Source organism: Merops nubicus, unplaced genomic scaffold (genome assembly GCF_000691845.1).
Source record: "Merops nubicus isolate BGI_N331 unplaced genomic scaffold, ASM69184v1 scaffold1030, whole genome shotgun sequence".
Lineage (NCBI taxonomy): Eukaryota > Metazoa > Chordata > Aves > Coraciiformes > Meropidae > Merops > Merops nubicus.
Genome location: NW_008581975.1, coordinates 23,884 through 35,991, shown reverse-complemented (window position 1 = coordinate 35,991; position 12,108 = coordinate 23,884). Strand labels below are relative to the sequence as shown.

The 12,108-nt window shown below is 37.7% G+C and overlaps 1 protein-coding gene across 1 annotated transcript in view; it reads right to left on the bottom strand.

The window, feature by feature from the left end:
* POLN (polymerase (DNA directed) nu) overlaps positions 1 to 12,108 on the bottom strand; it is a 101,970-nt gene that overhangs the window by 74,911 nt on the left and 14,951 nt on the right. The window contains exons 7-14 of the mRNA XM_008936120.1: positions 7,045 to 7,113; positions 6,026 to 6,086; positions 5,754 to 5,818; positions 4,858 to 4,941; positions 4,363 to 4,452; positions 2,526 to 2,582; positions 1,708 to 1,761; positions 1,410 to 1,475 (exon numbers count right to left, since the gene is read on the bottom strand). Of these exons, the coding sequence (XP_008934368.1) occupies positions 1,410 to 1,475; positions 1,708 to 1,761; positions 2,526 to 2,582; positions 4,363 to 4,452; positions 4,858 to 4,941; positions 5,754 to 5,818; positions 6,026 to 6,086; positions 7,045 to 7,113 (546 nt within the window). The remainder of the gene's footprint in view (positions 1 to 1,409; positions 1,476 to 1,707; positions 1,762 to 2,525; positions 2,583 to 4,362; positions 4,453 to 4,857; positions 4,942 to 5,753; positions 5,819 to 6,025; positions 6,087 to 7,044; positions 7,114 to 12,108) is intronic.

Sequence of the window (12,108 nt, the reverse complement as noted above, 5' to 3'; positions counted from 1 at the left end):
TTGTTAACTCAGAACCCTGGACGCTGGTTTTTACTCAGGTAAGACCATCAACACTTCCTATAAACTGATGACCAATTGTATGGAAATCTGTACCATGAGGGCAGGAGGATGTAACTGAAACCTGAACTCTGAAGATAGGCAGAGGAGCTAAGGAAGTCACCAGTATTGTGAGGATGAGAACCTTGCAGGACAGGGTTCTGCCAGATCTCCAAGTCACTATATCAGTCAGGACCTGCAAGCAGCTATGACACAACATAACCATTATGTGTAACATCTCTCCTCCTAGGTAGAGCTGCAGAAGATTGAAGCCTTTCTCCCAAACTGCAGAAAGCTTCTAACGCCATTTGTACCCACAAAGCTTAAGGGTCGTACCTTCACAGACAGACATGCAGCACCCAAACCTGCATGGATACAAACTGACAGTACTTTGGGTGACAAGTTAAAAGGACAAGGGCCTCATGGATTCCCTCTAGCCTTCATGAGCCAAGACCCACTTCTGCATCTATTCCTCCCCTCCCACAGGGCCAGAGGTGGGGTCTTTGCTACGAGAGGCCATGATTAAACCAAAGAGAATATTTCCACAGGTAGGCAGCTGCTACTTTTCTGTTGTCATTGCCCTGCCTATGCCTTGACTTGGGCCCCTGAAGCTGTCTGCAACCCTGTCTCTTCCCACACCAGGTCCTGCACACTCATCCATGCATCTACAGGCTGTGACAGAAGTGGGATGCAAAAGGCCTCACACCCGTCCTTGCAGTCAAAGGTCAGCACGCTTCCTAAACTCCAAGTAAAATGGTATAATAAATTATATTCAAATATGGCCTTAAAAAGGCCACTTTGGCAAAAAGAACTTGAGCCTCTAGCAGTTCAGAAAGTCAGATAAAACACATTCCATCCGCTCACATGTACACGGAGATCGTTATAGCCAATGACAAGGGAGGAAACAGAAAGATCCCAAGTGTCACAGCTGTATAAGCATCTGGCAAGACTTCCACAGCAACAGTCCTTCACTGCTACGAGGCCTGAAGCCAAATTCCAGAAGAAAAGAGTTTCCTTTTTCCCCATAATCCCCAGGGTACCTGCCAGGGCTCACCGAGTGTTTCACAAACACCAGACATTCATTACAAACAAGTGTTCCGTGGAAGTCTAGAGGGTACACGCATGTCTCCATTCTACCCCTCTAGTTCAGGTAAACTTCAGGTAATATTAAACTCTGATCCACAAATAACATGAAATATTCATAAGAATAAAAGGTCTAGAGTAAAACACCCATTTAATAAGTTTTTTCTGGCAACTCCTATACTCAGATGAAAATGAACATTTCATGTATTAAAAATGTTATATATTTTATAGAAATTAATATTAATTTTAAATTAAACTTAAAATGTAAATCTTTTAATTTACACACTTACTGGATGTTTGGCTGAAAGTCTGCCAGTCACAGTTCCTGTCTGATTCCATGTAGAGGAAATAAATCCCTGTAATCAAGTAAAGTAAAAATCCCCCAAAGAAAAGGATGAAGACATGCATCTAAGTTTTATTTAATGTAAGTATCAGTAATAAAAACTGACTGCAATCAGGAATACAAAATCAAAAAGAAATAACTTATAATTTTACACATATAAAAGTTCTGAAACTGTAAACACTGCAATCATTTCACATCCTTTTATATATGAAATACCACATTTTATAGACTTTTTATACTTCTACCTTTCTCATGCATGTTCGTAGTCCATCCACATAAGTTGATTTCATCTTATGAACCTAAATTACATAAAAAGTTCAGAGAAATGTTTATAAAAGCAAGAAATTTTTCAAATTATAATTTTAATTTCCAAATGCATATTAACCTTTTTTGTAGATTCTTTAAAAAGACAGTTTCATCTTAGTAAATAATGGATATATACTTGACCTATTAGCATAAATGAGGTAAGTGCTCGGTTGTACCCTAAAGCCAGTTCTGTGCACATGCAAGTAAATGTACTATTGGAATTTATTTATTTATGTCTTATATTCCCAGGTCAATAAACACAACCACCCACTGGTTGTTTTTTGTTTTATTTTGTTTTTCAATCTTGGCAACTCACCCACTAAAAAGTGAAACACTATGAGTGAGAGCAGATTAACTAGGTTGGATTTTCATGGGGCTCATCATCCAAAAAAACCCATAACTATCTTCTCCAGCTTCTGCAGAGAATTTCTTCAGAATTTGAAAAATAAACGTTTAGTCTTAAGAGTGTGCTTTATAGCATAGGCACATTTAACAGTGAAGATCTCAAAATGTTTTGGCAACATAGTTCTTAGCTAGCTAGAATTTAAGAGCACAAAACAGAAGTGTAAATTTGTGTAAACATTTAAAAGCTCTTAAGAATACCCAAAACTTCAAAATTAAAAAAAATTAAATGAAGATTTCAACGAACTTATATTAGAGCAATTTAAAAAAAAAAAAAAAAAGTTAGCTGTAATTAATATCTTTCTTGTTAATTTTGCTTCATTGCAAGTACATTATTTGAGAAATAGGAACTCACCTGACGGTATTCTAAAATTATCTTAGGTAAAGGATGAAGATCTTGCAACTTATGTAGCTGCAAAATAAAGACTGTGAATTAGCATACTTCTCTGTTAAGTTATACTATTTAACAATTTTAACATGAGTTTTGAAGGAAGAAATTTTCTTCCCCAGGTGAACGGACAAAATGCTGGCTGAAGAATAATGTCCTTCAAGCATTTTCGTGCTAGGCCTAAGGAAGCCTGCAGACATAAAAATTATTCCATAACAACTTGAAAATCACTGGGGCATGAGGTGGGGGGGTTACTTATGGTCCTTTGTGCTGCACAGCATCAGTGCAAGAGAGAACATGATAAAAGCATTTCAAAGAACTGCCCAGGGCAGTGTTTGAGTCACCATCTCTGGAGGTATTTAAAAGAGATGTAGATGTGGCACTGAAACATAGTTTAGTGGTGACCTGGCAGGTAACCCCTGGCTGGGTTAATGGTTGGACTCCATCTTGAAAGTCTTTTTCAAGCTAAATGATTCTATGGTTCAATGAAAAGGAAAGGGCATCCACATTTGTCTCAAGCTGAGGGCACTGGGATTGTTCAGCCTGGACAAGACTCTGCTGGAACCTTGTAACTACCTTCCAATACCTGAAGAGAAGCTACAGGAAGGCTGGAGAGGGACTCTTCACAATAGTTCCCAGCAACAGGACAAGGGGAAATGGTTTTAAACTGAAGGAGAGTAGGTTTAGACTGGATCTTAGGAAGTTCCTCAGTATGAGGGTGGCGAGACTCTGGAATAGATTGCCCAGAGAGGTTGTGGATGGCCCGTCCCTGGCGGTGTTTAAGGCCAGGCTGGACAAGGCCTTGAGCAACCTGGTCTAGTTGAGAGGTGTCCCTGCCCATGGCAGTGAGGTTGGATTAGATGATCCCCAGGGCCCCTTCCAACCTAAGCCATTCTATGAAGCTATCGAGAAGTCTGCACTTTGGTCTTGACTTCATCATTTTAAGACAAGTGGTTTTGCAATGCTTCTGCACTTGTGTGGGACCAACATGAGTGTCTGCATTACTGAAAATTATCTGCTCCAACACTAACAGAGGAAAGAATTGGAGAAGCTTCACATAGGCAACATTTATTGCACTGAATCTGAAGATACATTTGATCTCTTGTACAGGTACATCTAAACTGTTCCCTTAGACCAATAATGGCCAGACAAGATCCTATCAAAACCTGATCTGATTCCAAATGTAATAGCTTTTGCTGAAGACAAGCATCTCCACAGAACTGGGGAAGGGGGAAGCCTGTGGAAAATTCATGCACAAAAGAAAAACACTGTCACAAAAAGTGACAAACCCCAATTCAAACCACGCATATCAAATAACTTCCTACAGACTTCTCCACCTAGCATGAAAGAATGAGTTAAGAGTCCATAAAAAGATGACAGTTTTAGCCCAAATCTCCTGAGAGCAAAGAGAAAGCCTGGGTTGCTATTTCTTTCACCAGCAGATTTTATATTCGTATACTTTATTTCACCAGTGGTCTCTTTCACCCAACCAGTCATACTGAGCTACCGAAACCTGACCAGTAAGAAAGCCTCCCTCCTCTGGGGAAGATGGTCACACACATATGCTGGTACTGAAGTTTTTAACCTTAGTTTATAGCTAAAGTTTAGCTTCAGTAGCTAGTTTTTCTTCCCCACCATGAACTGTAACTTTCATTCCTGGCATAAGTAAATGAAGTGTAAATAGTGCAACAAAAATAAATCAAGACAGTTAGGAAAACCTTAGATAAATGACAATTTCACTGTATTATGACTTAGAAGCTTTCCTAAACTGTGCAGATGGTTTGAAAAGACCTCCCCATCTCACCACAACTTCCGAGGTAGACACCAGTTGTTGTATTTCAGTTCTGTGAACTTTCTCACACAGTGTATGCAGTTTTAACTTTTCAAATAGCACCTACAGTAAGAAAAAACATGACAAATATTTCACTATTTCAAATGCTGAAACAGAGAAGAAAATTTGGTGCCTGAACTTAAGTCTAGAAAACAGATTTCAAGGAAAATATAGTATACTGTAGCAAAGAGAACTAGTACAGAATTGAAAAGATTGAATCATTATTTTTAAGCTACTGAGAAAGCAGTGTATTTACTAAAATCAAATGCATAATTTTTGTAAATACATTGAAATACAGATTAACCAACATTGTCATATTTATGAAAAAATAGTATCTCCTCTATTAAAGTTAGAAAATAAAATAATTCACATCATAGTAAAAGAATTCTGAAGTAAGGACAATTTGATATGCTTTAATTCTTCTGTATCAGTAACAATTTACAGGATACATAATAATATAAATATTACCTCTCTGAGTTGACTACTGCTGGTTAAAAGGAACTGTTCTCCAGCAACTCGATGAGCTTCCTGTTCAAGCTCTTTGAGTCGCAACTACAAATTAATACACCAGAATTTTTCTGTTACATTATTATTTTCTTCAAGGCTACTTCCCACATTAGCAAGTATATTGGGCTTCTGTTTAAAAATAGAGTACTTGATAATGTGTAATCATTGCTGGCTATTAACATTTGGTTTTGTAGATGGCCAATATGTTCTTTAATCTAAACTGTTTCATGACGTGACGGGGATTTACTGTAGTAAAAAGTACCAAAATTTCTGGGGACATAATTTTGGTTACTGAAGACTACAGAGATCTGTAAGAAACACAGCTATGCAAGTTATTGTGGTAAATTCATAATCTGTCAGACCACTATGATTACCTAGTCAGGTTTTATGCTACAAATCGGATTCTCTTGTAGCTCTTTTTATCAATAGGAAAATGGCAAACGTTGAACTCTCAGAACACCTAAGTTGTAAAGAGTGTTTTATTTACAAAGGGAGACAGAAATACCTATCACTTCTCAGGAAGATGGTTACTGGTAGCTGTAGCTTCACAAAAAGTTGTTACAATTTCTGCTCCAGAACACCACACAAAAGGACCTGTGCATTTCATAAAGAAAACTCCACTCTGGAGTAAGGCTAAAAAAGCAAATGCCTCTTTTTTGATTGCCTTAATAAACATGGAAGCATCCTAAAATGTAAATATAGTTATATTTATAATAATAAAAAACCTAGAAACCTCAAGCTGCCCTGTAAAATGTGACAAAACAAAAAGATTCCTCCTCCTTTCCATCAGTTACCCTCAGTAAAAGCAGAAAGATGATGTTATACAGTTTCCAAAAGATAAAAAAAAGACAATTTACCCCCAGAATCTCTGATGTTTTTTTCAGTTCTTGTTTGTTCACGTGTATTTTGTGTGTTTCCATCACTGTAGACACAATTACATAATGAGAGCTTACAACTGACAACTTCAATCTTTCATGCTTCTTAGCCTCTAAAATGGAAACTAAAATTCACACAGCTGTTATGGGGCTAAGTTAACATTTAGTATTCTTAGGTGTAACATTCTCCTTGAGCATAGTCAGCAGCTGTGTGAAAAAAGTGAAGATTCACATTTTCATTTGAACTTTCATACCTGCCAGAATTTTGATAAGTGGAAGCTCTAATGTACAAAATAATTTCCATAAACCTTGAACCTGTAGAGCAAGATATATAGAAACTCTTCAGTATCAGCCCATTTTAAACTTAAAACAGATAGCAGTGTCATTCCTTGGATCTATTTTCCAGTAAGCAGTATTTCACTTTCTGTGTAATCCCTTTTTATATGACAACATTGTTTGTGGAAAGAAACACTAGTGTGAATTATAGAGTCTAAATACTGTAGCCCATTATCACTTCATTTTGTGGGCTATAACAATACTTTTTGTAATAGTAATAATTCCATACAGGAATAGTAATAAAAAATAGACATGCCTCATTTTTTTTCAACAGTTTACTTTCAGAGCAAGCTCCATTATTATAGCACATACAATAATCCCTTTTTGTTTATTCACTTGAACAATTAAAGAACCATTCAGAATTCATAACTTTTAATTAGGAAGAAAATAGAAGACAATAGGGTTATGTACCCAATTTAGTTACAAAGCACAGGAAATCTGTTTTTACTCTAAGCACTGAAGCAATCAGACAGCAACACTTGTCTGAACATCTCCTGCAGGCTGGCTCTCAGTCACCCTGTGCCTTTGGCATTTCCCTTTTGCCTCTTAAACACAGACAAGCTTGGGGCACTGACCACGTCTCTAGAAAGTCTGTCCCAGTCTTTGGCTAATACAGTGCAGAATAAATGATATACTGAGAATTTTTGTACCCAAGGAATAGATAAAAACCTAGATGCACTCTGTTTTAATAGTTTTTAGACTATTTCATACACCTTTAAAATATCAAAAGTCACACTACTCTGAAAGAATTCCCATTCTTAGAATCTTAATTTTAATATTTAGTTAACTGTTACAGAAGAAAAGTTTCTTCTAAAGATAAACCTCGAGACTAACTCAAGTAGAGATTCTGATTTGCATGAGAAGACATCTTTAACTCTCTTTAATTCATGGTAATACCTTTGAAGTTATATCTGAGTAACTGCTTTTTATATCTCACCTGTAAGTCACGAGCAAGGTCCATCATTACATTATAAAGCTTCTCCAAGTTCACACCTAAATTCTGATACTGATAAGAAACAAAAATTTAATCAAATAGTTTTAATGCAAAAAAAATATTTAGAACACTATTTTAAAAGGAGTTAAAAATATATATTTTTCTGCATGTCTCCTGTTACATTTAACACTAAGGAATGTTCTTAAGACCTCTGACAAACAATTAATGACTAGAACAGTACAGGTCATGAATATTCAAGATGTTACCTGTTCCTTTATTTACATTTTGCAGAGAGTATGGGGAAATGGTATCACCAAGCTGCCTTTGAAGCCAGAATTCATTACTACTTAGAAAATCGCAAGGAATTTTTCCTCCTTTTACTTCTCCTATCAGTACTGCCACTCTTTCATGCATGTCCCGTACACTTCCTGGGCCACAAACCATAAAACCTAGGACAGCATTCCTGAGGACTAAAGTTATACACTTACCTGTCCAGGTACCCTTCCCAAGAATCACATACTGGTCTGTCTTGGAGGGAGGAAAATAGCTTATAGGGAATTAGGTATGATGTGTTATGATAATTCCTAGTTTAAGTTAAACAGGAAAATTAAACGCAGGGTTGTGTAAAAAGAGGCATTTACTCCGCGTGTATAAATATTCCTAAGATATGGCTGAAGTATTGGGGTAACCTTGCCACAATATTTTAAGACAGGCATTAAGAAATGTCAGATAGGCTCAAGAAGAGAATCAAAAATAATAGCAAGTTTAGAAAACAGTACCTACAGAGAAAGAGACCAATCAGGTCTGTTTAGTTTAGTAGAATAAGTTGAAAAAAAGAGAACATATTAGTTTTTATAAAGAGAATCATATCCCAATTCTATTCACATATGCTAGGTGTAGAACAAATGGCTTAATGGAATCTGCTTAATCTGCAGACCACAGAATTTTTTCTGACTAGCATCTAAGGGACAGTCCAGGTTTTGATTGCTTCAAAACTGTCTAACATTTTCTTGTTTATCTCTAGATTGCAGACTTCATTGCTGACCACATTTAAAAAATAAACTTATCGTTTTTTAAACCCATCTCCTCCTAGTTTCAAATGACTCACGGTACTGCAGGATTTGCCAAAGAGTACCACTGCATTCACTTTCCCCACTGACTTCATAACTACTTAAGGAACTGCCAGTATCTATATAACCTTCAGACTTCCCATCTGCATCTTGAATAACTATATTTTCCCACACTCTCCTTATAAAGCAGCTGTTCCACCCTCTGACCTTTTAGAAGCCTGCTGTGACTTTCTTGAAGCAGAGAGGTCAAAACTGCACCGTCTTCAAGACATGAGCATACCAATGTTTTCTACTGCAAACAAATCACTTCTCTTGTTCTCATCACCTTTCCTTATGGTGCCTGCCTTATCTTGATTTTTTGGCTGCTGCTACACATTGAACCAACATAAAACTGCCAAGAATGATCCCAAGATTTCTTTTGAAATTGAAACTACTCTGCATGCACTACTTCCACTTTATGCTAACTCAATTTATTGAGATCCTCTAGAGTTCCACCCCCTAAGTTCAGCATCTGACCATCCAATAAGATAGGCATGAGATTTATTTGGTATAAGGCATTACTAAAATAAGGGCAATTAAGACATCTAAGAAAGATTCTAGCACAGTTCTGGTTTTATATAATAAACAGAAAGGAAAGAAGATGAAAAAAAAAATCCCTGAAAGACTGACAAAAGAAGTGTGACAAGGAAAACCCTCACTAAAACCCCATAAGACTATGGAATTTTGAGCAAGTACAGAAGCCCAGAATGCAAGGTAATTATCCCAGACAGTGCAGTATTGTCTGCAGCTTCCTGTCCATGATAGTTTTGGGAAAAAAAATAAAAATAAAATCAATAGCAAGTAGAACAGTAGGATGTCCAAGCTTACTACTTTGACTACATAACTGGAATATACATCACATGGAGGACTCACTAGAGCAGAAATCAGTTTTGATGTCAGTATAATCCTAACCACTTCAGAAGATAATCCAGTAACACTCATTGTCTCTTCCTCAACAGTCACAGCCAATAGGTCAGTGCTGGAGACTGACCTAGGTTTTTGGTAAACAGGGTATTCCAAGATCATTCCTACTAAATGAATACAAATAGGCAGGGTTGAAAAAAAAAAAATCAAAATCTATTTCCCAAATGAATTACATCTTTCTGTCAAGAACTCTGGAAAAAAAAAAAAAGATATTTTAAGAAAAATCGATATATTGACAGGAAATCTAACAGCCATGAAATCCCATGGAAAGCTTCTCAATTGACAAATCACTGAAAGAGTTCCCTAGGCATCTTGCAAGCACTTCAGATTCACCATTCACCCTATGTGTATTTTAAAGGAATCCTAATTATTCTATGCTCACTTTATTACTTGTGTTACTATCTTGGAGCTGATGTAACACAAAGAGGGGTTCTCATGCTATGAGCTGCAGAAGTCTTTCCTCTACAGATGGGCAGCTCTCTTACAGGTTTCTTACCTTACTGCTCTCATTTAAATACTCACAGTTGGGAGAAAAAAAAAAATCTTCTCCAAAAGAAATATATTCTGTTTTCTCTACTGAAACTGCACTAGCAAGCATTTTCTGTACCAGAGTAAGCTCTCAAATTATGATCTGACTTGGTTGCCGTTTCATAGTTTTGTTTTTTTTTCTGATATATTCAGAAGTGTCCCTTTGGTCCTTCTGTGAGAAGGAGGAAAGAAAAGGACATTTTTACTTGTTATCAGATTTATACTCTAAGATAGAAGAGAAAATGAAGACAATGTTTCCATTTGAATGAAACATATAATATTAGTAAACAACAGAACTAAGGACCTATGATCCAGAAGAGTGTATGCAATGTAACTAGACGTGATATCACTCTACTTAATGGGATGTCATTAAGCTATCAATAATGGACTAAAACATTTTGCCACTTCAACTGTTTCTAAGGATATATTCTTAAGAACAGGGCTGATGTCAAAATCATCTTCCCCTCTCCTCGCTGTGTTTCTAGGGAGTGAGGGTAGGCATGGACTGAGACACCAGGACATTTGCAGACTTTATCCTGTGCCCTCACAGTGCAAGAGCTAACCATAAATCAAGAAGTAAACATAACCCATCCTCCAAATAGGGTATAAAAATTGCCTTATACACAAAACTCAGAGTTTTGGCCTGCTGTTTGTAAAACAGCCCCATTATTTGAAGAAAAACAGGAGTCTGGAACTAAAGCCTTACATCAGATGCAGACTGATAAGAGCAATGCTTCATTCATTATTTGATCTAAACAGAATGCAGAAGGAATCCAAACTGCTTGTTGCTGCACAAACACAACATAACCAGAAATGACTTAAAATTAGTTTATATTAGGACAAATTATAGCACATTGTTACAGAGGCATGCATTCTGGTACGCAGCTGGGGAAGAACCACCACAGGAACTTTATCATGTTGGTCTAACTAATTTTTAAGAAAAGTTCCAAGTGTAGCAAAAGGGTGGGAGACACCTATTAGACACAAGAAGTTATGTTTCATGGTAAAACTAGAATTATCCAAGTTTGGGAGTAAACTTTGCTGCAGAGACAGACCATAAAACAAAGGGGCACTAGTGTAACAGTCATTCAGAACACACTTAAGCCTAGACCATAGTGATTTTTATCTTGAAATGACCACATTACTTAAGATGGCAGCAGACAAAACGAAGCGGGTTCAGTGTAACCTGGTGTCTGTTGAAGGGAAGCATGTCCCAGCAAAGTCCCAGCAGCAGAAAAGAGTTAAAATGAGGCAATGAATTCCTCTGACAGCCTATGCAGGCTCCTCATCTGCTCAAGGGCTATTATTCTACACAATTTCAGCATTGCTTACATTGGTCATTTGTGAGTAGACCGTATGGACACCTGCTGTACAGGCTTCCTCTTAGCCCACAGCAGACTTGAACACTGCAAGACTAAGAAACAGAAGGCCCTTGAGGATAGGGTGCAGAGGGCTCTCTTCAAAGCTGAAACATCTATAGCCACTGGTAGTCATCCTTGTTTTACAACAGTCTAGCCCTGTCAGTGAGGATTCCCTACCATAGACAGATTTAAGCAGTCCAATACTCCAGCAAAAAGCCGTCGACCTGTCTCTAAGAAGCCACGACCCTACCCACTGGTTCTGGAAGAAATGAGCTGTGACATACTATGCTTTCAGCAACAGGCAGCTTACTTGATCCCATTCTGGAGGTGGAATTAACCCAAATGACAGGCTTCAGTCAACACCAAGATTCCTCATCAGCAAACACAGCAATGACAAGAGCAGTATGATGTTTAGCACCCGTTTCCACAAGCGTTTCAAGGTACATTGACTATGCCCTTTTTTACTGAGCCTTTTGGCACCGTATCAGATCCACAGAGAAGCAGCAAGTAGCACATGTTCTGTTCTAGAGAGGTGGGTGGGTGAGTATCAGGCTACAGAATAAAATAGCAGTCATATGCTGGGCACACAAGACCAGCAAAATACACAAGGAGCTTAACTGTAGTAGTTTGGCACAATTTGTGATATATCACCTGGCATGAATCCCTTTGGGAGTACAGACAACTGTTAGGAACCTTCTAGTAAAGTCAGAGCAAGCAGGCTGAAGAGAGAAACCTGGCAAAGAACTAGGAAGAAATGGGACTGACTGAGCAAACAGAAACCACAAAGAAAGTGGGAGAGTCCAGGGAACAAATTGCATAAGGAATAGGAGGGAACAATCACAGGATGTTAGAGGGAGGCATTAACTAGGACTTGGGTGAACATGTCAACATAAAGGCACTGGAGAAGGTTGAGGCAAGGAAACAAACCAGACCTGAAGTGGGGCAGGAAGGAAGGAAGGCTTCAATATATAACTCAGAGGTGGGAATCAGGATGACAAAGTTGAGAAAGGGTAACTAAGAATAGATGTGATATACGAAGCCCAAAATCTGAGTCAAGCTAAGGGAAGAGCCAAGATTAAGGATGCTGACTCACAGGAGGAGACATCACATGCAGAAATAACCAACAAGTTTATAGCTTCTGCCTG